This window comes from Cherax quadricarinatus, chromosome 97 (genome assembly GCF_038502225.1).
Source record: "Cherax quadricarinatus isolate ZL_2023a chromosome 97, ASM3850222v1, whole genome shotgun sequence".
In the NCBI taxonomy this organism is placed as follows: domain Eukaryota; kingdom Metazoa; phylum Arthropoda; class Malacostraca; order Decapoda; family Parastacidae; genus Cherax; species Cherax quadricarinatus.
The window spans coordinates 5,797,741-5,823,443 of NC_091388.1; the positions used below are offsets into that span (position 1 = coordinate 5,797,741).

A 25,703-nucleotide genomic window follows, 5' to 3' on the forward strand; every position below is an offset into this window, starting at 1 on the left:
CCCAGTAAAAGTAGGCCTTAGACAAGGATGTGTGATGTCACCGTGGTTGTTTAATATATTTATAGATGGGGTTGTAAGAGAAGTAAATGCGAGGGTCTTGGCAAGAGGCGTGGAGTTAAAAGATAAAGAATCACACATAAAGTGGGAGTTGTCACAGTTGCTCTTTGCTGATGACACTGTGCTCTTGGGAGATTCTGAAGAGAAGTTGCAGAGACTGGTGGATGAATTTGGTAGGGTGTGCAAAAGAAGAAAATTAAAAGTGAATACAGGAAAGAGTAAGGTTATGAGGATAACAAAAAGATTAGGTGATGAAAGATTGGATATCAGATTGGAGGGAGAGAGTATGGAGGAGGTGAATGTATTCAAATATTTGGGAGTGGACGTGTCAGTGGATGGGTCTATGAAAGATGAGGTGAATCATAGAATTGATGAGGGGAAAAGGGTGAGTGGTTCACTTAGGAGTCTGTGGAGACAAAGAACTTTGTCCTTGGAGGCAAAGAGGGAAATGTATGAGAGTATAATTTTACCAACGCTCTTATATGGGTGTGAAGCATGGGTGATGAATGTTGCGGCGAGGAGAAGGCTGGAGGCAGTGGAGATGTCATGTCTGAGGGCAATGTGTGGTGTGAATATAATGCAGAGAATTCATAGTTTGGAAGTTAGGAGGAGGTGCAGGATTACCAAAACTGTTGTCCAGAGGGCTGAGGAAGGGTTGTTGAGGTGTTTCAGACATGTAGAGAGAATGGAGCGAAAGAGTGACTTCAAGAGTGTATCAGTCTGTAGTGGAAGGAAGGTGGGGTAGGGGTCGGCCTAGGAAAGGTTGGAGGGAGGGGGTAAAGGAGGTTTTGTGTGCGAGGGGCTTAGACTTCCAGCAGGCATGCGTGAGCGTATTTGATAGGAGTGAATGGAGACAAATGGTTTTTAATACTTGACGTGCTGTTGGAGTGTGAGCAAAGTAACATTTATGAAGGGGTTCAGGGAAACCGGCAGGCCGGACTTGAGTCCTGGAGATGGGAAGTACAGTGCCTGCACTCTGAAGGAGGGGTGTTAATGTTGCAGTTTAAAAACTGTAGTGTAAAGCACCCTTCTGGCAAGACAGTGATGGAGTGAATGATGGTGAAAGTTTTTCTTTTTCGGGCCACCCTGCCTTGGTGGGAATCGGCCAGTGTGATAATAAAAAAAAAATATAAGTTTACTGGGGTACAGAAACACATAAATACAATTATTATTATACATAGTGTAAATTACCCTCCCCCCCCAGGATAACAAGTGTTGGACAATGTGATTTATTTTCATTGGATTATCCAGGGTTATCCTGGCTTACTAACCTCTCCTATGGTTTATCCTTTTGTACTAGATGATTTATTTTCATTGGATTATCCAGGGTTATCCTGGCTTACTAACCTCTCCTATGGTTTATCCTTTTGTACTAAATGATTTATTTTCATTGGATTATCCAGGGTTATCCTGGCTTACTAACCTCTCCTATTACCTGGAGTTTACCTGGAGAGAGTTCCGGGGGTCAACGCCCCCGCGGCCCGGTCTGTGACCAGGCCTCCTGGTGGATCAGAGCCTGATCAACCAGGCTGTTGCTGCTGGCTGCACGCAAACCAATGTACGAGCCACAGCCCGGCTGATCAGGAACTGACTTTAGGTGCTTGTCCAGTGCCAGCTTGAAGACTGCCAGGGGTCTGTTGGTAATCCCCCTTATGTGTGCTGGGAGGCAGTTGAACAGTCTCGGGCCCCTGACACTTATTGTATGGTTTATCCTTTTGTACTAAATAAGTATATTTAGGTACAGGTACACATAAGTACAATTATTATACATAGTGTAAATTACCTGGAATAATCCAAAAAAGTGAAAATGATTTATGCCCACTGGGATCCAATTTTGAAATTATCACTTTCAAATTGATTCAATATTTCTCAGTTTTGTTCAGTGACTGAACACAAATGGAAATATTTTTCTGCTGGCGACTTTTTCAATCTTAATAGACTAGCTAAAAAACATACTATTAATATGACTTAGAAAACTAGCTTGTCTTGAAAAATCTTTCTCAGTTTCTGTCTTATTCATCCACGTTTCTCTTACTCCTAAAATCTGTCAGTTTTAAGAATGTAAGGAGGAACACTGCAGAAGGCCTACTGGCTCATACTAGGCAGGTCCTTCTCAAATCCCCTAACAAATATATTCACTCAACCCATTATCAATGCTTCCCATTTATCATACCTGCATTTGCCTATATGTAGTTGCAGGTGTCGAGTCATAGCTCCTGGCTCTGCCTCTTCACTGAAGACATTGTAAACTTAAATCTAGAGTGCAAACAATTGTTTGCTGTCTAAATTACATTGTTTGCACTCTACATTAAAATTCTTTATCACCACAACCCTCATATAATAATTTAAGTGTTTCGTAAAACTGATATGTGCAATTAATGCAACATTTTATATAGTCATACCTGGTTAATATGGCCATAAAGCAAATACAGTGGACCCCTGGTTAACGATATTTTTTCATTCCAGAAGTATGTTCAGGTGCCAGTACTGACCGAATTTGTTCCCATAAGGAATATTGTGAAGTAGATTAGTCCATTTCAGACCCCAAACATACACATACAAACGCACTTACATAAATACACTTACATAATTGGTCACATTGGGAGATGATCGTTAAGCGGGGGTCCACTGTATTGATGTAAAATGAATCGCAGCATTTTTTTTTCACTTGGCAGTGCGTATAAAAGCCAAAAAACAAGTTCACACTATCATTTATTAAGTGTATAATAACACAAGACCTAAACAACGATGCAAAAGCAAAAATAATAAATAAAAAAAATCGAAAATTGTCAAAAATCATCTTAAGAGCGAGGCAAGCATCGAAAATAATAAACATAAATAAAACTGAAAAACGACTTATTAGCGCCATATTAACAAGAAACGACTGTAGTTCAAAAAAGTCTTTTACCTGACAGAGTTGATAATTCTACCAACATTATTACAATAATTAAGTGAACCAGATGTCACACATTATTATTACAATCAAATTAAGCACTAAACCCACAAGGTTATAAATTAAATAAATTATTATTACAATCAAACCTACATGGTAAACCCACAAGAGTACAAAATAAAAATATTATTATTACAATCGAAACTATGTGCTAAACCCACAAGGGTATAGGAAAAATACATGTGAAATTATTTTAACAGTAGCGACCCTATAGGGTTATTCAAAGTAATTTACATGTTAATATGCATAATAATGAATTAAAATTTACATGGGTGTGTACGTAAATATTATTATTATCATAATCATAACCAAGCGCTAAACCCGTAAGAGTACGTAAATAAAATTACTTGTCTAGGGTACTGAACCTCCATTATGACCCAAGGAAGCTAAGTCACTGGAGTTCTTGCTCACGTGACCCAGACAAACCCACTGGCTTACCACTTGGGAAAAAATGTGCAAACACTACTTAAATAAGTGGTAAAATACCTGCATTTGTTGTGTTATGGGTGAGGGGGGCGGGGGCGAGGGGTGGCCGGGTGCGGCGCCCCCCGTGGTGGTAGTAGTGTCTAGTTCATGGTTACACTCCTCGAAGCTGTCAGTGTTGACCAGCATGACCTCTCCACTGACCCCTGGGGTGTCATCCTTCAGTACTTCACCAGCACTAACAACATCATCCACCAGCTGATCCATCACAGCAGCAGCCATCTTGACTCATCAACATTACTGGACCAACTTTACCATCTCTTATTTAACATTAATCACCAACAAATAAACCACAAAACAATGAAAACCAACAAAATTAACATTTACACCTCCTTAAATAACGCAAACATAAATACCTCCAATAATAAGTAAAAAAAAAGTCATGTAACATATCTTTAAATCACTTAAAAATATGATAAATATTATAGAAATGTTTACTATCAATTATCTCAACCATCTTTACTCAATATTACTGGAAACCCCATAAAACCTCATATTTAACCATAGCCATCACCAAACAAACAAAAAACCCATCAAAAACCAAAAGTAGAAACATTTAAACCATCCTTAAACAATGCGTATAAAAATAACTTCGATAATAAGCTAAATCAAGCCATGTTATTTGTGTTTAAATCACTCAAAATGATGTTAATTATTATAGGAATGTTTACTTTTGATCAGCTGATGGCTGACAGGTTCCGCCTCCTTCCTTATTTAACTCAATAATTAAGTAAATAAGCAAGTGATTAAGTAAATAAGTAGGTGACTGGCTCTTATTTAGCTTCGTTGCGCTGGTTATCTTAGGATTTATGGGTGAATTAAGATAGAATAAGATAGTGACTGGCCTTCATGGGCTGTTCCTTGAAGCTCTTGATCCAAGGATGGAAATACACTTTGTGGTGTATATGTATATCTCAGTGTATATACACTGATGTATATCTCAGTGTATATACACTGATGTATATCTCAGTGTATATACACTGAGAGGTGTATATCTCAGTGTATATACACTGAGAGGTGTATATCTCAGTGTATATATACTGAGAGGTGTATATATCAGTGTATATACACTGGGAGGTGTATATATCAGTGTATATACACTGAGAGGTGTATATATCAGTGTATATACACTGAGAGGTGTATATATCAGTGTATATACACTGAGAGGTGTATATATCAGTGTATATACATTGGTAGTTTATATTAATCACTATTTTAGGTATTAAAATATTCTTGACTGATGACTCTGGTGTAGTAGATAGACTTTAAACCTTCATTAATCAGTCTTTATCACAGAAACTGGAACATCTTCACTTTAGATCGAACCTGATTTTCTCCCATTTCCCCTGGCAGTGTGTGACCCTTATGGGTTTAGCTCTTCCTCTTATAGTACTGCGACTTCCATTGTGCTGGACATCATTTCTCATATCACTTATATAGTGTCACATCGACACCATAGTTCCATTAGCATATTATTATTATTTTGGGAAGCACTAAACCTGTAGGGATTATATCTTATCTTATATAGTGCCTGTGGGTTTTCTTGAAAGCTCGTACGGGTGGTCCTCGACTTACGATGGGGTTATGTGGGCTGGTGGCTATAACTCTGGCTTCACACGATGAGTGTCCAGGTTCGATTCCTGGCAAAGGTAGAAACATTGAACGTGTTTCCTCACCTGAGTGTTAGTGGACTGGTGTGAGTCATCCTGGGTGTTAGTGGACTGGTGTGAGTCATCCTGGGTGTTAGTGGACTGGTGTGAGTCATCCTGGGTGTTAGTGGACTGGTGTGAGTCATCCTGGGTGTTAGTGGACTGGTGTGAGTCATCCTGGGTGTTAGTGGACTGGTGTGAGTCATCCTGGGTGTTAGTGGACTGGTGTGGGTCACATCCTGGGTGTTAGTGGACTGGTGTGGGTCACATCCTGGGTGTTAGTGGACAGGTGTGGGTGGCATCCTGGGTGTTAGTGAACTGGTGTGGGTCACATCCTGGGTGTTAGTGGACTGGTGTGGGTCACATCCTGGGTGTTAGTGGACTGGTGTGAGTCGCATCCTGGGTGTTAGTGGACTGGTGTGGGTCGCATCCTGGGTGTTCGTGGACTGGTGTGGGTGGGATCCTGGGTGTTAGTGGACTGGTGTGGGTGACATCCTGGGTGTTAGTGGACTGGTGTGGGTGGCATCCTGGGTGTCAGTGGACTGGTGTGAGTCACATCCTGGGTGTTAGTGGACTGGTGTGAGTCACATCCTGGTTGTTAGTGGACTGGTGTGAGTTGCATCCTGTGTGTTAGTGGACTGGTGTGGGTCACATCCTGGGTGTTAGTGGACAGGTGTGGGTGGCATCCTGGGTGTTAGTGGACTGGTTTGTGTGGCATCCTGGGTGGTAATGGCCTGGTGTGTGTGGCATCCTTGGTGTTAGTGGACTTGTGTGGGTGGCATTCTGGTTGTTAGTGGCCTGCTGTGTGTGGCATCCTTGGTGTTAGTGGACTGGTGTGGGTGGCATCCTGGGTGTTAGTGGACTGGTGTGGGTGGCATCCTGGGTGTTAGTGGACTGGTGTGGGTGGCATCCTGGTTGTTAGTGGACTGGTGTGGGTTACATCCTGGGTGTTAGTAGACTGGTGTAGGTCACATCCTGGGTGTTAGTGGACTTGTGTGGGTCACATCCTGGGTGTTAGTAGACTGGTGTAAGTCACATCCTGGTTGTTAGTGGACTGGTGTGGGTTACATCCTGGGTGTTAATAGACTGGTGTAGGTCACATCCTGGGTGTTAGTGGACTGGAGTGGTTCATATCTTGGGTGTTAGTGGACTGGTGTGGGTCACATCCAGGGTGTTAGTGGACTGGTGTGGGTCATATCTTGGGTGTTAGTGGACTGGTGTGGGTCACATCTTTGGTGTTAGTGGACTGGTGTGGGTCACATCCTGGGTGTTAGTGGACTGGTGTGGGTCATATCTTGGGTGTTAGTGGACTGGTGTGGGTCACATCCTGGGTGTTAGTGGACTGGTGTGGGTCACATCCTGGGTGTTAGTGGACTGGTGTGGGTCACATCCTGGGTGTTAGTGGACTGGTGTGGGTCACATCCTGGGTGTTAGTGGACTGGTGTGGGTCACATCCTGGGTGTTAGTGGACTGGTGTGGGTCATATCTTGGGTGTTAGTGGACTGGTGTGGGTCACATCCTGGGTGTTAGTGGACTGGTGTGGGTCACATCCTGGGTGTTAGTGGACTGGTGTGGGTCACATCCTGGGGACAAAACTGACCAATTTGCGGGAAATGTTCAGCATAACAAGTGACTTTCTATATAGTAGTATGTCACTGATGTCAGCTATGGTCTGTATAAGTTGTATCATGTACTGGTAGAAATATAAATATTATTATTTTTATTATTAATATTATTATTATTATGTTGTAACAGACCCATCATAAGTCAAAAATACCCTAAGTCGAAAATATTTTAAGCTAAAAATATGTACGTGAATTGCTAAATATGTACATAAATGAATAACTACTGTCACTGAATAAGCCATTAAGCAAATAATTACTGTAAATACCAATATTGAAAACTCAATACAAGTTAGAGACTTTCTGCCTTCTAATAAGTTTGAAGCAACTCTCCCAAATATTATATGACGTCTAGTCTATATAAACATCTGCCAGTCTGTGAAATATTACTGTTTGAACCGTTAACTGTAATGTTGTTTTTTATTATGTGCAGCTTCAGGATTATTATTCTTTTAAACCTCCACCTTGACTACCTCACATTAGTATTATTATTAAATAAAGACCACCTCTGGTGGCTAACACCCTCGCTTCACACGGCGAGGGCCTGGGCTAACACCCTCGCTTCACACGGCGAGGGCCTGGGCTAACACCCTTGCTTCACATGGCGAGGGCCTGGGCTAACACCCTCGCTTCACATGGCGAGGGCCTGGGCTAACACCCTCCCTCCACACGGTGAGGGCCTGGGCTAACACCCTTGCTTCACATGGCGAGGGCCTGGGCTAACACCCTCGCTTCACATGGCGAGGGCCTGGGCTAACACCCTCGCTTCACATGGCGAGGGCCTGGGCTAACACCCTCGCTTCACATGGCGAGGGCCTGGGCTAACACCCTCGCTTCACATGGCGAGGGCCTGGGCTAACACCCTCGCTTCACATGGCGAGGGCCTGGGCTAACACCCTCCCTCCACACGGTGAGGGCCTGGGCTGACACTCTCGCTTCACACAGCGAGGGCCTAGGCTAACACTCTCGCTTCACACGGCGAGGGCCTGGGCTAACACCCTTGCTTCACACGGCGAGGGCCTGGGTTCGATTCCTAGCCAGAGTAAAAACATTGGGAGTGTTTCTTTCCACCTGTTGTCTATGTTCCCCATCAGTAAAATGGGGACCTGGCTGTTAGTGGACTGGTGTGGGTCGCATCCTGGGACACTGACGTAATTTGCCTGAAATGCTGAGCATAACAAGGAGTTTTCTATATAGTAGTATGTCATTGATGTCAGCTAGGACTGTATACCATGTACATGTATTTGTAGTAAATAAAGATATTATTATATTACTATTATTATTATTATCAATTACTTTTTCTCCAAGGTTGATGGACTGATTACATCATCTATATTTCATCACTACTACTGTCTCTATATTTGACTGAAGAAAACTACTGTGTAGGTGAAATGTTTGATCAATAAAGATACCCAACTGTTGTACGTGTGTCTTAATATTCACCATTGTTGTTGTACAGTATTTATAATTTATATAAGAACATAAGAAAGGAGGAAAAATAGTTACAAATGCAGTATAATGCGATCTTTTATTGATTATATTTCACGCATACGGTGAACTATATCAAGTCGCAAACTTGATAAAGCCCACTGTGTGGGCAAAATGTAGCTAAAAAGGATCACATTATACTGCATTTGCCATGGGTTCTAACCCCACTATAATGTGGTTTGATTATTACCGTAATTTTACACGTCATTTAATCTGTGACCTCTGTTTAAGGTAACTTAAAATGATGGGCGCCACTAGAAGTGAAGAATCTATGTGCGAGATTACACTGGGAGTTGAGCCTCGCGTAATAACAGTTCGTGTTCCCATAACCATTCCATCAAGTGCCTGTCACGATGAATTAGCTCATCGTCTCGTGTACCATCACAACATACCTATATATCTTCATAACGGTATGCACATTTCCTTGTTTGTATATTAAAAATTAAGACTGCAATGAGTCCTTGACTTGTGATCATGTTGAGAATCTTCTGTATTGTGTATAATATCATTATACAGTGGACCCCCGCTTAACGATCACCTCCAAATGCGACCAATTATGTAAGTGTATTTATGTAAGTGCGTTTGTACGTGTATGTTTGGGGGTCTGAAATGGACTAATGTACTTCACAATATTCCTTATGGGAAAAAATTCGGTCAGTACTGGCACCTGAACATACTACTGGAATGAAAAAAGTTCGTTAACCGGGGGTCCACTGTATTATTATTATACACAATTCAGGAGGTCCCCAGTAATAATAATATTTTATTTCAGCATGATGCAATGTTTTTATGTCCATAAAAATATGTAATACGTAATTAGTATTATTATTATTATTTGGGAGAATTGATGGAATTGTGGGGATCTTCAACCTCCATCTCTATTTGCAATCAGAATGACCTTTTTCACAGCCTCTTCTAAATTTATTATTTCTTGCAGGCAGAGGCATCAGTGTCATGTGAATTGTGTATATTCTGTACTGTATTCAGAAATTTATATGGTTGGTAAGTGTGTTTATTTAGACACAGGTACACATAAGTACAATTAACATACATAGTGTAAATTACCCACCAGGGGTAATTTACACTGTGTATTTCCATTACCCAGAAGAACATTTGAAGGTAAATTTTATTATTAAACATAACTCAAAATTCTTGATTAAAAAATTTGGCTTAGTGCTGTACTAGCCAGAAACTATTTTTCCATACTAATATTTGCATAATGTGTGCAACTAGTCTTGGATAATGAATAATGAATAATTAAAATATACCACCCCATAACCTATATCTAATTATAAGTAGGCTGTAAGCTATAGGCGTAGTCTCCCTGAAATACTCATGTATCATAATATCTTTCTTCGCACTTAACGGTACAATAAGTCCTCGACTTACAAACACATTGGGGATGTCCTGTATTGTTTATATTATTATTATTATAATCAAGGGGGAAGCGCTAAACCCGGAGGATTATACAGCGCCTGGGGGGGGGGGGATGTGGAAGGCATTCAGGCTTAATTTGGGGAACTGGAGCACAGATCCAATTCCCTAAATCAAGAGCCCCTCACCAACATCAAGGAACCTTCCTTGAGGGGTATATTGTTTATAATAATGACATTATACACAGTAATGATATAATAATGATATTATACACAGTACAGAAGATTCTCGTGTTTGTAATTCAAGGATTTACTGTAGTTTGGAATATGTAAATCAACATTGCAACTTTGCAAAGAAATATGAATTTGATGGATGTTGCAGAATTGAGTGAGAAACTCCAAGCATTCATCCAGGATAAGACAGAGGAATATTATCGTCAACAGGATCATCGTGCCGTCCAAAATCTTCGAGACGGAACATTGAATATTGACGATGTTGCAACTGCTTGGGCTAACAAGTACTCCCAAGTAATTCCACTGTTTCTGTCTAGAGTACTTTTATTGTTTTTGTCTAGAGTATTTTGTTTTATTTTGTCTTAGAGTACTTACAAGACTTTACTTTGTCTAGAGTGCTTATGTTATTTTGTTTAGAGTACAAGATTTTACTTTGTCTAGAGTGTTTATATCATGTTATTTTGTCTAGAGTATTTTCATTGTTTCATTTTGTCTAGAGTACTCTCAGTGTTATATTTTGTCTAGAGTACTCTCAGTGTTATATTTTGTCTAGAGTACTTTCAGTGTTATATTTTGTCTAGAGTACTCTCAGTGTTATATTTTGTCTAGAGTACTTTCAGTGTTATATTTTGTCTAGAGTACTTTCAGTGTTATATTTTGTCTAGAGTACTTTCAGTGTTATATTTTGTCTAGAGTATTTTCAGTGTTATATTTTGTCTAGAGTACTTTCAGTGTTATATTTTGTCTAGAGTACTTTCAGTGTTATATTTTGTCTAGAGTACTTTCAGTGTTATATTTTGTCTAGAGTACTTTCAGTGTTATATTTTGTCTAGAGTACTTTCAGTGTTATATTTTGTCTAGAGTACTTTCAGTGTTATATTTTGTCTAGAGTACTTTCAGTGTTATATTTTGTCTAGAGTACTTTCCATGCTTTATTTCATGTAGAGTACCACTGCATGCTGAGCAATCCTGATTATATTACTGATTATAATATATTAATCCAAAAATAGTACTTCTGTATATTGTACTTCCAAAAAACGAAGAAACACTTTCATTATCACTCATTCCATCACTGTCTTGCCAGAGGTGTGTCAATACTGTAGTTAAAAAACAGGAATATTATTATTATTATTGGTATTGCTGCAGCACCGTGTTAGATAGGAGTGATTTAGACAAATGGTTTTTAGGAATTGACGTGCTGTTGGAGTGTGAGCAAGGTAACATTTATGGAGGGATTCAGGGAAACCGGCAGGCCGGACTTGAGTCCTGGAGGTGGGAAGTACAGTGCCTGCACTCTGATGGAGGGGTGTTAATGTTGCAGTTTTATAACTGTAGTGTAAGTGCACCTCTGGCAACACAGTGATGGAGTGAATGATGATAATAGTTTTTCTTTCCTGGCCACCCTGCCTTTGTGGGAAACAACCGATGTGTTAATAAAAAAAAAATACATAATGCAAACATTTCATCCCATATAACTGCACATGATGAATATTGCAGTGTAATATTTTCCCTGAAGGTCAGCAAGAGGCAGGAAGATAAAGGCTGTGAAAATGAGATGCTGGCCTCTATGTATCACTCTCTTGTCCACTCTCCGGCCGCGGTCAATTTGCTCAGTCTTGAACACTCATTTGCTGGCGCCATGAGCTCTCTCGTTGCCCAGAGAGAATATGCCCTGAAGGAAATTAGCGAAAGGTACCGTGTGTTGCTTTGTATACAAAATTGAAATACAATAAATACGTAAATGAAACGATGATACATTTTTTGTAATAATACATGATTAAAATTTACAATTCCATAATCTGTGTCTAGTTTGAAGTAGTGTGTAAACATTAATATTTTTCTGCCTGAAATGTTCATCTATGTTAGTGGTTTTATTTGTGCTCAACAGTAGTATTTTATTACATGTAACCGACACTTTATATACTATATGAAGAATTAAAAATGTTGATTTTTTATTTGATTTAGTGAAATTAAGCTTGCCCAAAATGTTCTGTGTAACTATAATATTTATTTCTATAAGTACATGATACAACTTATACAAGGGTGTATAAGCATGGCCTGCCTGTATACTGTATACAGCCAGGTCCAAATGGTGCAAATAATGAATCTTTCAAATTCGAATTCAAATTCAAAGTTTATTCTCTATGAGGATTACAATGCTGAGTTTACAGAATTTGGTTATTGTGTGGTTTACATGTAGTAAAATAATAATTACAGAGTGTACCACTAGAACACCTAGCATGGCTAGGCATTTCGGGCAGACTTAGATTAATTCTTAAATTATTCAAATTCACACTGTTTGAATTATGTAATTTTTGTGCAAGATTCGAAGGTTTGGGGGAAAACTTGCATAAGTTATATCTGCGCTAAATCAAAATTCACAATTCAAAGTTGCACTAATCGAGGTCTGCCTTATAATTTTGAAATATAAGTATTACAAGCAAACTTTGTTTGTTTTTGTAGTATACAAAGTTTAGTTTACATGTAATAAAATATGATTAAGCAGAAAATGAAGCCATTAACATGTGAAGCAGTACAAGTAGACTAATATTAATGCTTAGACGCTAAGAACAGCAGGAAGGCTCTACTTATACAGTGGTTAGGTTCTGGGCTACTGCTGTAAAGGAGGGCCCTGCTTATATAGCAGGTTAGGTTCTGGGCTACTGCTGTAAAGGAGGGCCCTGCTTATATAGCAGGTTAGGTTCTGGGCTACTGCTGTAAAGGAGGGCCCCACTTATATAGCAGGTTAGGTTCTGGACTACTGCTGTAAAGGAGGGCCCCACTTATACAGCAGGCTAGGTTCTGGGCTACTGCTGTAAAGGAGGGCCCTGCTTACATAGCAGGTTAGCTTCTGGGCTACTGATGTAAAGGAGGGCCCTGCTTATACAGCAGGTTAGGTTCTGGACTACTGCTGCAAAGGAGAACCCCACTTATAAAGCAGGTTAGGTTCTGGACTACTGCTGCAAAGGAGAACCCCACTTATAAAGCAGGTTAGGTTCTGGACTACTGCTGCAAAGGAGAACCCCACTTATAAAGCAGGTTAGGTTCTGGGCTACTGCTGTAAAGGAGGGCCCTGCTTACATAGCAGGTTAGCTTCTGGGCTACTGATGTAAAGGAGGGCCCTGCTTATATAGCAGGTTAGGTTCTGAGCTACTGCTGTAAAGGAGGGCCCTGCTTATATAGCAGGTTAGGTTCTGGGCTACTGCCGTAAAGGAGGGCCCTGCTTATATAGCAGGTTAGGCTCTGGGCTACTGCTGTAAAGGAGGGCCCTGCTTATATAGCAGGTTAGGTTCTGGGCTACTGCTGTAAAGGAGGGTCCTGCTTATATAGGAGGTTAGGTTCTGGGCTACTGCTGCAAAGGATGGCCCTGCTTATACAGCAGGTTAGGTTCTGGGTTACTGCTGTGAAGGAGGGCCCCACTTGTACAGCAGGTTAGGTTCTGGGTTACTGCTGTGAAGGAGGGCCCCACTTATACAGCAGGTTAGGTTCTGGGTTACTGCTGTGAAGGAGGGCCCCACTTATACAGCAAGTTAGGTTCTGGGTTACTGCTGTAAAGGAGGACCCCACTTATACAGCAAGTTAGGTTCTGGGTTACTGCTGTAAAGGAGGGCCCCACTTATACAGCAGGTTAGGTTCTGGGTTACTGCTGTAAAGGAGGGCCCCACTTATACAGCAGGTTAGGTTCTGGGCTACTGCTGTAAAGGAGGGCCCCACTTATACAGCAGGTTAGGTTCTGGGTTACTGCTGTAAAGGAGGGCCCCACTTATACAGCATGTTAGGTTCTGGGCTACTGCTGTAAAGGAGGGCCCCACTTATACAGCAGGTTAGGTTCTGGGTTACTGCTGTAAAGGAGGGCCCCACTTATACAGCAGGTTAGGTTCTGGGTTACTGCTGTAAAGTGAAAATCACTGTTAAGTGAAACATAGCCTTTGTTTCACTTTTAAATGTATATACAGGAAGTCCTCGACTTAAACACATTGGGAACTTCCAGAATTGTGTATAATAATGTTATTATGCACAATAATGATATAATAATGATATTATACACAATAATGATATAATAATGATATACACAATACAGGAGATTCTCGTGTTTGTAAGTCGAGGATTTATTGTAGTTAATTTAATACCAACAGGCAAACAAAAGAGATGAGTAACACAGTGAGTAAAGTGGGTGTGAATCTCACTGACGATGATGTGAATAACCTCGCAGCCTGTCACCTGGAGGACTCCCAGTTAATGGAAGTGCAGTGGGACTCGACGATATCTGTTCTCAGAGAAAATCAGAAATGGGAATTTAAAAACTTTGTCTTGGAGTCTTTTGCTGGAAGAGAGGTCACCACCCCAGTAACTCCTAAGTATGTATCTCGTATATAAGTTGATTTGAAAATAAATTAATAAATGTATATAGATAAATAATAATAATACGTAGTAATAATAATAGTAATCTTTATTTCTACAAGTACGTGATACAACTTATACAGACCATAGCTGACATCAGTGACATACTACATAGAAAGTCCCTGGTTATGGAAAGCACTTCCTACAACTTAGGTTAATTTTGTCCCCCTGGATGCAACTTGCACCAGTCCACTAACACCCAGGTATCTATTCACTGCTAGGTGACCAGGGACAGCAGGTGTAAAGCAACTAACACTGATACCTACTTCCTGCTAGGTGAACATGCATCAGGTGTAAGGTGACTAACACTCAGGTACCTACTTACTGCTAGGTGAACAGTAGCAGCAAGTGTAAGATGTGAGTACAATGCCTGTACTCTGAAGGATGGGTGAAGATATTACAGTTCTGGAGGTGGGAAGTACAGTACCTGTACTCTGAAGGATGAGTGAGAATGTCATAGTTTTGGAGGTGGGAAGTACAGTACCTGTACTCTGAAGGATGGGTGGAGATATATTACATTTTTTTAACTGTAGTGTAGGTGCACCTCTGGCAAGACAGTGATGGTATGAATGATGATGAAAGTGTTTCTTCTTTTTCAGGTCACTCTGCCTTGGTGAGAAATGGCTGCTATATTAATAAAAAATAAAACTGCAATACTCAAATAAATCTTGTATTATCCTCTGAGTGCTTGCAATTTTATAAACATTCTCTGCATTATCTCAGGCAAGGATTACACATTTTCTACATATCTGCGACAGGAAATCCACAAACATTTTCTACATTATCTTCATCAGGGATTTCACTAACATCATCTCCGTCAGGGATTTCAGTAACATTATCTCTGTCAGGAATTTCATTAACATTATCTCCATCAGGGATTTCATAACTGGAGGTAGTGACAGTGTTGTGGTGGAGACACTGGAGCCCACACAAGAGGAGAGCTTCACCATTCACCTCGGAGCACAGATGAAACAGATGCATAATCTGCGTCTGCTGTCTGCACACGTACTTCAGCTCTGCAAGTATCAGTCGCATGATGCCAGGTTGGTTCATGCATTGTACACTAGGCAAGATCACGCACAAAATGCAAGGTTGATCAATATACTATAGTAGCCTGGTATCCGTGGGTGATACATTCCAAGAACTACAGTGGACCCCCGGTTAACGATATTTTTTCACTCCAGAAGTATGTTCAGGTGCCAGTACTGACCGAATCTGTTCCCATAAGAAATATTGTGAACTAGATTAGTCCATTTCAGACCCCCAAACATACACTTACAAACGCACTTACATAAATACACTTACATAATTGGTCGCATTCGGAGGTAATCGTTATGCGGGGGTCCACTGTACTATGGATGCCCGAAACCATGTATAGTAGTGAACTTTATTTATATATAAGTCATTTTTGGTTTACATACATGCATATGATAAAGTTTAATTGATAAATTACACACAGTAAGTTGAGAATTATCACTTTTTCACTGATGGGAAGAACTTCACAACTTCTCTTAGACTTTGAACAACTGTCACCATCACTACTTTTGTGCTTTGTGGCCATTATTATTAAGCAAAATTAAGGCTTATTTTAGGATCACAGTTCACCATGGATAACTGAAACTGTGGAAACCGAATACTCTTTTACGGGGGTTCTACTGCGCCATACAGTAGGCAAGTATCAATCACGCCATACAAGGTTGGCTCATGTATCATACATAACTGATGATAAATGATTTGAAAAAAACAGGTTTTGACTTAGACTTTGAGTATATACAGTGTAACCCCTGTATCCACAGATTAGGTTTTAGCGGTTTCAGTTATCTGTGGTTTACAGTGGCTAGCTGGCACCTGCGGCTGGAACATAAAGTCATCAACTTATGAACACGTTGAGAATCTTCTGTATTGTGCATAATACAGGAAATCTTCAAGTTACAAATATGTTGGAGACCTTCTGTATTGTGTATAATAATATATAATAATGATATACACACACAAGATTCTCTGTGTGTTCATAAGTCGAGGACTTACTGTAAGGAACAATGTACAGCAATACATTCACTGATGTTTCTGAATAACTTTCAGCGACATCCCACCGCAGAGGATTCAGACCTCAATGAGCCTCTATTCTCACAACTTGAATGGATTGGTGCTGCTGGTGGATGACCGCATCAACACCTATACTGGAATCAAACGTGGTAATGCTTTTCATTATTAGTAAAGGAAGACCCTGCTTATACAGCAGGTTAGGTTCCAGGCTACTGCTGTAAAGGAGGGCCCCCACCTATACAGCAGGTTAAGTTCCGGGCTGCCGGGTCATTCCATGTCAAGTCGAGGGGTCACCACCTGACCATCTCCAGTTGCAATAAAATTTTCCATGAAGGTTGGCATATACTATGTCATACTAACTTTGGGAAAGTTTAAGTTCATGATATGCAACAGTAGTAATGCCATGACCCTCAGAGTGGAGGCTGGCGAAAATTTCACCGACCCTCAGCACACAATGGTCAGGTTATTGCTGTGGCAGATCTAGAAGAGTGAAAGTTGTGTACGTAGACATGACCATGCAGCTTTTGGAGCTGATTTAAAAAATTAGTCCTAAACCTTACATGCTTTTAATTTTTCAGAGCATGAAGCCAAAGTTGGCGTAAAATTGAATCTTCAATTCAGCTGCCTATATCTCCAAAGGAAAACATTATTTTAGTATGACATTACTGTAGCAGCTACCCAAGTGGACATTGTCACAATCCTAAAATATCAGACTCCAAACCTTTTTAGTTCCTGTGCTAATGGTACCTAAAAATACTCTCTCACAACTCACAGCGAATTTTAGACCATTTTTGAAGACCAATAACAACAAAGCAGCGCAATCAGTTTTCTTAAAATACTTTCACTAGAAAGAGCAGAATCTGTATAAGTTGTGTTATGTACTTGTAGAAATGTTTATACCACAAAAATAAATAGTCTTGTTTTTGTATTCATAATGCTAACTTCTTCCTATTATCATTATTACAGTAAGTCTTCAACACATGAGCACATAAGTTGAGGACACGTAACATGAACATGTAAGATTCTCAACATATTTGTAAGTCAAGGATAGGGCAAGGAGGAATAACATCTTGTAGGAGTGAGGAAGAGCCAGTTGTGAGTGTGGGGGAAGTTCGTGAGGCAGTAGGTAAAATGAAAGGGGGTAAGGCAGCCGGGATTGATGGGATAAAGATAGAAATGTTAAAAGCAGGTGGGGATATAGTTTTGGAGTGGTTGGTGCAATTATTTAATAAATGTATGGAAGAGGGTAAGGTACCTAGGGATTGGCAGAGAGCATGCATAGTTCCTTTGTATAAAGGCAAAGGGGATAAAAGAGTGCAAAAATTATAGGGGGATAAGTCTGTTGAGTGTACCTGGTAAAGTGTATGGTAGAGTTATAATTGAAAGAATTAAGAGTAAGACGGAGAATAGGATAGCAGATGAACAAGGAGGCTTTAGGAAAGGTAGGGGGTGTGTGGACCAGGTGTTTACAGTGAAACATATAAGTGAACAGTATTTAGATAAGGCTAAAGAGGTCTTTGTGGCATTTATGGATTTGGAAAAGGCGTATGACAGGGTGGATAGGGGGGCAATGTGGCAGATGTTGCAAGTGTATGGTGTAGGAGGTAGGTTACTGAAAGCAGTGAAGAGTTTTTACGAGGATAGTGAGGCTCAAGTTAGAGTATGTAGGAAAGAGGGAAATTTTTTCCCAGTAAAAGTAGGCCTTAGACAAGGATGTGTGATGTCACCGTGGTTGTTTAATATATTTATAGATGGGGTTGTAAGAGAAGTAAATGCGAGGGTCTTGGCAAGAGGCGTGGAGTTAAAAGATAAAGAATCACACACAAAGTGGGAGTTGTCACAGCTGCTCTTTGCTGATGACACTGTGCTCTTGGGAGATTCTGAAGAGAAGTTGCAGAGATTGGTGGATGAATTTGGTAGGGTGTGCAAAAGAAGAAAATTAAAGGTGAATACAGGAAAGAGTAAGGTTATGAGGATAACAAAAAGATTAGGTGATGAAAGATTGAATATCAGATTGGAGGGAGAGAGTATGGAGGAGGTGAACGTATTCAGATATTTGGGAGTGGACGTGTCAGCGGATGGGTCTATGAAAGATGAGGTGAATCATAGAATTGATGAGGGAAAAAGAGTGAGTGGTGCACTTAGGAGTCTGTGGAGACAAAGAACTTTGTCCTTGGAGGCAAAGAGGGGAATGTATGAGAGTATAGTTTTACCAACGCTCTTATATGGGTGTGAAGCGTGGGTGATGAATGTTGCAGCGAGGAGAAGGCTGGAGGCAGTGGAGATGTCATGTCTGAGGGCAATGTGTGGTGTGAATATAATGCAGAGAATTCGTAGTTTGGAAGTTAGGAGGAGGTGCGGGATTACCAAAACTGTTGTCCAGAGGGCTGAGGAAGGGTTGTTGAGGTGGTTCGGACATGTAGAGAGAATGGAGCGAAACAGAATGACTTCAAGAGTGTATCAGTCTGTAGTGGAAGGAAGGCGGGGTAGGGGTCGGCCTAGGAAGGGTTGGAAGGAGGGGGTAAAGGAGGTTTTGTGTGCGAGGGGCTTGGACTTCCAGCAGGCATGCGCGAGCGTGTTTGATAGGAGTGAATGGAGACAAATGGTTTTTAATACTTGACGTGCTGTTGGAGTGTGAGCAAAGTAACATTTATGAAGGGATTCAGGGAAACCGGCAGGCCGGACTTGAGTTCTGGAGATGGGAAGTACAGTGCCTGCACTCTGAAGGAGGGGTGTTAATGTTGCAGTTTAAAAACTGTAGTGTAAAGCACCCTTCTGGCAAGACAGTGATGGAGTGAATGATGGTGAAAGTTTTTCTTTTTCGGGCCACCCTGCCTTGGTGGGAATCGGCCGGTGTGATAAAAAAAAAAAAAAAACAAAAAAAAAAAAAAAGGACTTACTGTATAATCATAACTAAGTGCTATAAATTTCTTTGTAGATTTTGCTCGTGTGTGCAGTAGATCAACAGAACTTCACTTCCCTGACTTAGAAGACCAACTGGAGTGTGTTAGAGACATTGTTCCACAGGTGGTACAGTGGCGCCGAGACCATCCTCCGCCGCAGTACGATTGCGAGGATGACGCCCCAGTGAGTTCTCATTTTGTTTTAGAACTGAACTTCAATTCATTGTTACAGGTTAATTTGGGCAAGTAATGGTGAGGACTCTATATCTAAAGGAGTTTGAAACTATTACAAATATTGAGGTAGGTATTGATGTAGTACTGATAATTGCAGTGAGAAATGCATACAGTTAAGCTATAAAAAATGTTAACCGAGTCTAATAACTGACCACGCACAACACTGTCCAAAAACACTGCCACAAACCCAACACCATCACAGGACTGACAACCATCACTATACTACATATTGTAAATACAGTAAGTTCTCAACTTATCAATACATCAGGTGCGTGTCATAAGAGGCGACTAAAATGCCGGAAGCAAGATGCTAGTAACACCTCCTGTATTTTTTTTTTTTTTTTTTTTTTAACAAGTCGGCCGTCTCCCACCGAGGCAGGGTGACCCAAAAAAGAAAGAAAATCCCCAAAAAGAAAATACTTTCATCATCATTCAACACTTTCACCACACTCGCACATTATCACTGTTTTTGCAGAGGTGCTCAGAATACAACAGTCTAGAAGCATACACATATAAAGATACACAACATATCCCTCCAAACTGCCAATATCCCAAACCCCTCCTTTAAAGTGCAGGCATTGTACTTCCCATTTCCAGGACTCAAGTCCGACTATATGAAAATAACCGGTTTCCCTGAATCCCTTCACTAAATATTACCCTGCTCACACTCCAACAGATCGTCAGGTCCCAAGTACCATTCGTCTCCATTCACTCCTATCTAACACGTTCACGCACGCTTGCTGGAAGTCCAAGCCCCTTGCCCACAAAACCTCCTTTACCCCCTCTCTCCAACCCTTTCGAGGACGACCCCTACCCCGCCTTCCTTCCCCTATAGATTTATATGCTTTCCATGTCATTCTACTTTGATCCATTCTCTCTAAATGACCAAACCACCTCAACAACCCCTCTTCTGCCCTCTGACTAATACTTTTATTAACTCCACACCTTCTCCTAATTTCCACACTCCGAATTTTCTGCATAATATTTACACCACACATTGCCCTTAAACAGGACATCTCCACTGCCTCCAACCGTCTCCTCGCTGCTGCATTTACCACCCAAGCTTCACACCCATATAAGAGTGTTGGTACTACTATACTTTCATACATTCCCTTCTTTGCCTCCATAGATAACGTTTTTTGACTCCACATATACCTCAACGCACCACTCACCTTTTTTCCCTCATCAATTCTATGATTAACCTCATCCTTCATAAATCCATCCGCCGACAAAATGCTCCACACAGGCTTAGGCTTGTCCAAAATGCTCCACACAGGCTTAGACTTGTCCAAAATGCTCCACACAGGCTTAGGCTTGTCTGAAATGCTCTGTATTTCGGACATGCAGTTTGGCTTTCTGCATGCACAAATGTCACTCATCTCTGTACAAATATTGTATCATGCTGGAATAAGGTACTAATATTATCATCATTATTATTATTATTATAAGTGCTCTTCAAGAATTACCTTCAATCTCTCATATAACGTTCAGTATTTTCATTGCAGTCTGTCCCACCAGTTCCGCAGCATCTTAAAGCTGGAGATTTCTACATCAGCCGACATTCGAACCTTGCTGATGTTCATGTTGTATTTCACATGATTGTGGACGACACACTTCGATCCGGGGACATCAATTCGCGCCATCCAGTCATCCTGGGGCTTAGAAATGTTTTAAAGGCAAGTTTTATATTTTTTAATACAGTAATTCCCTGGTATCCACATGGTATACCTGAAACTGTGGATAGTAACGACTCCTATATATAAGTTGCTTTTCATTTACATACTAGGATAAAGTTTAATTATTAAGTTACACACAATAAATCAAGAATTATCACTTTTTCACTGATGGGAAGAACGTCACAGCTTCTCTTAGTCTTTGAACAACTTCCACCATCACTACTTCTGCACTTTGTAGAGTTTATTAGGCAAAAATAAGGGTTATTTTCTGGCCACAGTATAACTGAAACCATTGAAACCGGATCTGCGGATACAGGGTTCTACTGTACATATTTTTAAAAGGCTAAAAATTTTAATACGTGCAAGAATTTAAATTCAGTGACAGAATTCAAGTCCATTGGTCAGATTATGGCCAACACTAATATGTCTAGATCAGGGCTCCCCAAACTGATTAATATCGACCCTTAGGGGTCAATGGAACTATCAGAATGGTTAGTAAATGGCTGGGGGTCATCAATGATATCATAATGACATCAACAGATTCTGCAAAAATGGTATGTTAATTTGTATATTTTTCATAATTTAAATATTATCTATTTTTTTAAGAATTCATTATTACTGTCTATTAATTATTATTCATAAAACTATTAATTACCTAAACACAAATAACCAGCACATAGGAAAGACAAGCTTATGATGACGTAAACAGCCTCCCACCAAGCATAAGGGGAATTACCAATAGACCCCTGACTGCCTTCAAGAGGAAGCTAGACAGATACTTAAAATTGGTGCCAGATCAGCCAGACTGTGGTTTGTATGTTGGACTGCATGCAGTCAGCTTGACATGCTGTTGAAGTGCGACTCCATAAGCACATCAAGTCCGGCAAGCTGGACTCGAGTGCTGGAGGTGGGAAGTACAGTGCCTGCACTTTGAAGGAGGGGTGTTGATGAGTTACAGTTTTATAACTGTAGTGTAGGCATACCTCTGGCAAGATAGTGATGGAGTGAGTGATGATGAAAGTGTTTCTTCTTTTTCAGGTCAACCTGATTTGGTGGGAAATGGCTGATGTGTTGATAATACTAAAATAACAAAATGCCGGGAGCAGAGGTCTAGTAACTCCTCCTACTGTATAAATTATTAAATTTAAAAAGAAAAACTTAGCCTTTCTTTATGGGTCACCCTGCCTCTGTGGGATACGATCAGTTTATTGAAAAAAAAAATCTTTTCTGCAGTATATAGGTAATGTACTTTGCATGTAATAGTGTTGTTAGGCACAAGAGAATACCACTAACATACTGGGAATTTTGGTTCAAGTCAGACCGAAATGTTGTAAGCTTCTCTCTCTGTGTGGGTTATTTGTGTATTGTTCCAGTCATGGTATTGTGCCTTTTTGTTTTTTGTCCATTGTGTATAAGGAATAAAATTGTGACTGACAGTCTTCCATGTGTTTGCTGCAGGTTGCCTGTCTGGGAGACATCACAACACTCACCATTCCTCTCTTGCTCACTCTCACCATGTCAGAGGTGAGTTTGAATGCACCATTACTAAGCACCAATCATTACTCTTGCGCTGTATTTGTTTACAGTTATATGTACACAACCAACACATGTACAAGATTGTAATTCGTACACAATCAACACACGTATAAGACGAGATATGTTTTTAGCATGCACTAGAAATAAATGCATATTTCTGCATTTTTACAAAGCATAACGTATAAACATTCCGGCCAGCAGGAGATGACGATGTCCTGGTGCCAGAAACGTGCTGAACTAGTTTACAAATGCATCAAAGGTTTCATGATGGAGATGACATCTTGGGGTGGAGCCGAAATGAAGAATATGCAGTTTCTTGTACCGAAGGTAAATATCAATCATATCATTAGCATCGTGGGGGAGCGCCAAACCCATAGAGATTATTGAGCGCCTGTGGAGTGGGGGATGGCGTTCAGGGAAGTAGGGGACAGATGTAACTCCCTAAATCAAGAGCTCCACACAAGGGGCTAATTAACCAATAAATGACAGTCACATTACCCTGGATGGAACACATTATTACTATCAAAACTAAGTGCTAAACCCACAAGGGTCATGCAGCTGTGGATGGAACAGTTCACAAATAATAATCTGCACTTTAGAGAAACTTAGTTTGTTTTTATACAGTTTAAAATCAGTTTAGTGCTGTTAGATAAATATATTGTACGGGTGGTCTTCAACTTACAATATTTCAACTTTACGATGGTTCAACTTACAATATTTCAACTTTACGATGGTTCAACTTACAATATTTCAGTTTTACGATGGTTCAACTTACAATACAGTGGACCCCTGGTTAACAAACTTTTTTCATTCCAGTAGTATGTTCAGGTGCCAGTACTGACCGAATTTTTTCCCATAAGGAATATTGTGAAGTAGATTAGTCAATTTCAGACCCCCAAACATACACGTACAAACGCACTTACATAAATACACTTACATAATTGGTCGCATTTGGAGGTGATCGTTATGCGGGGGTCCACTGTACGTATTTCAGTTTTACGATGGTTCAACTTACAATATTTCAGTTTTACGATGGTTCAACTTTACGATGGTTCATCTTACAATGGGCTCGTTGGAATGTAACCACATAGTAAGTCAAGGACCACCTGTGGTTTCAAATTGTATTGTTATAATCAAAACCGAGTGCTAAACCCAGAAGGGTCATACATTGCTGCTGTGTTGAATGATAGCATGTCGAGTCTAGACAATATTATGTCCATATATTACTACTATTATACTCATGGAAAGCACTAAACATGTATGTGCTCATACAGTGCTGCATGGTGGAGGGGCAACAAGCAGAGGTGTGGAGTGGAGTATCTGGACATTTGTGGAGGAAGACTTATTTATGGAGACAAAAGGAAAATGAGGAGGCTGGAGACAGTGGAGGAGGCTGGAGACAGTGGTGGTGGAGGAGGAGGAGGAGGAGGCTGGAGACAGTGGAGGAGGCTGGAGACAGTGGTGGTGGAGGAGGAGGAGGAGGAGGCTGGAGACAGTGGAGGAGGCTGGAGACAGTGGTGGTGGAGGAGGAGGAGGAGGCTGGAGACAGTGGAAGAGGCTGGAGACAGTGGTGGTGGAGGTGGAGGAGGAGGAGGCTGGAGACAGTGGAGGAGGCTGGAGACAGTGGTGGTGGAGGAGGAGGAGGAGGAGGCTGGAGACAGTGGAGGAGGCTGGAGACAGTGGTGGTGGAGGAGGAGGAGGAGGCTGGAGACAATGGTGGAGGAGGAGGCGGCTGGAGACAGTGGAAGAGGAGGAGTTGGAGGCTGTAACATCATTTCTTTCCGTCTTCTAAGTGGAGGTTGTGTATATATTATTCCCATCACAGTATTGCAACTTACCACAATCAGAAGTAAATGCTACAAGAGTCATAGAATGGTGCAGGGTAGGATGTGCTAAAGATGATTATTATTATTATAATCAAAAAGAAGCGCTAAGCCACAAGGACTATACAGCTGCTAAAGATGAAATATGCCAGATCAGACCAGCAAAGATGAACACTGTGTGACTTTATTCTTCAAAATCCAAGTTGAATGTATTGATAACAAAAAAAGGCACAATACCGTGACTGGAACGATACATAAATAAAACACACATAAAAGAGAGAAGCTTATGACGACGCTTCGGTCTGACTTGGACAATTTACAAAGTCACAGTGTGACTTTGTAAATGGTCCAAGTCGGACCAAAATGTCGTCGTAAGCTTCTCTCTTTTATGTGCGGGTTATTTATGAATGTATTGATTCCTTAATGTTTCATGTTTGAGAATCTCAACATTACATTCTCTTCTGCTGCTGTAAGTTAGACTTGCACCAACATATAATTATAAGTCATAAATTCATATCAGAGTGAGATGAATTATGAAGAATGAGAGACTTGTGCAACATATGGAATCTTTATTTAGGAAATGTTTTGGCACACAGTGGCTTCATAAGTCCAGTACAGAGAAGAACAATGTAAAGAAGAGGAGTAGGTTGAGATAATCAGTCCCTCAGACTGATTACCTCAAACTCCTCCTCCTCCTTACATTGTTCTTCTCTGGACTGGACTGATAAAGTCACTGTGTGCCAAAACATTTCCTAAATAAAGATTCTATATGTTGTGTCTCTCAGTCTTCAACTTGTCAGTTTTCCAAATCATTTATCACAAGATAAATTATGGTAATGAGATATTTATAGCTCTGATCTTCCCCATTATTTCTTCTCTATCAATCACATGAATTTCTCTTTATTCTTTCCTGTCACACACCTCATATATCTTCATAATTTATAAAATCAAATACACTAAATAAATATTTTTTTTCAGGGAATTTCTGAAGAGTTGTTCCAGCATCTGGCAGCGATGCTGCCCAACATCTTCCGAGTGTCGAACCCGTTAGTTGTGAAGTCGTCTTAATAAATATACCTGTACTGCTCTCTCTCTTTTATAATGTCCTATTGTAAATTGATCTTTACTAATTATGACCCTTGTGGGTTTAGCACAGTTATGATTATAACTAGACTAATATTCACTATTTTAGAAATTAGTATGTACTTAGTTATGATTGTAATAA

General features: G+C 40.5%; 2 protein-coding genes across 6 annotated transcripts in view; one reads left to right on the forward strand and one right to left on the reverse strand.

Moving 5' to 3' along the window:
- Nucleotides 1-3,740, reverse strand: part of Mon1 (vacuolar fusion protein MON1 homolog) — a 48,762-nt gene extending 45,022 nt beyond the window's left edge. Inside the window, exon 1 of the mRNA XM_070105195.1 lies at nucleotides 3,497-3,740. Coding sequence (XP_069961296.1) covers nucleotides 3,497-3,715 — 219 coding nt within the window. The 5' untranslated portion in view covers nucleotides 3,716-3,740. The remainder of the gene's footprint in view (nucleotides 1-3,496) is intronic.
- Nucleotides 3,741-4,020: 280 nt separating this feature from the next.
- On the forward strand, nucleotides 4,021-25,564 carry LOC128705005 (FERRY endosomal RAB5 effector complex subunit 3). 5 transcript variants are annotated; one of them, XM_070105193.1, is made up of 12 exons: nucleotides 4,021-4,039; nucleotides 8,484-8,662; nucleotides 10,008-10,153; nucleotides 11,376-11,551; nucleotides 13,996-14,217; nucleotides 15,136-15,303; nucleotides 16,343-16,455; nucleotides 19,245-19,393; nucleotides 20,949-21,119; nucleotides 22,578-22,643; nucleotides 22,854-22,982; nucleotides 25,457-25,564. In XM_070105193.1, exons 2-12 carry the CDS (start codon nucleotides 8,494-8,496, stop codon nucleotides 25,544-25,546), a joined length of 1,599 nt encoding a protein of 532 aa, XP_069961294.1. In that variant the 5' UTR covers nucleotides 4,021-4,039; nucleotides 8,484-8,493; the 3' UTR covers nucleotides 25,547-25,564. The 5 variants fall into 5 exon arrangements, with proteins under 5 accessions (XP_069961294.1, XP_069961291.1, XP_069961295.1 ...); XM_070105190.1 differs by lacking the exon at nucleotides 4,021-4,039 and adding an exon at nucleotides 4,148-4,223; XM_070105194.1 differs by lacking the exon at nucleotides 4,021-4,039 and adding an exon at nucleotides 4,148-4,223 and having other exon boundaries at nucleotides 22,857-22,982.
- Nucleotides 25,565-25,703: the final 139 nt, after the last annotated feature.

Bases quoted from the DNA above. Each gene is read 5' to 3' on its own strand.
- LOC128705005 (XM_070105193.1), top strand. From the start codon at position 8,494: ATGATGGGCGCCACTAGAAGTGAAGAATCTATGTGCGAGATTACACTG. The intron at 8,663-10,007 runs GTATGCACATTT...TGGATGTTGCAG, and splicing joins ACCTATATATCTTCATAACG to AATTGAGTGAGAAACTCCAA. The intron at 22,983-25,456 runs GTAAATATCAAT...ATTTTTTTTCAG, and splicing joins TGCAGTTTCTTGTACCGAAG to GGAATTTCTGAAGAGTTGTT.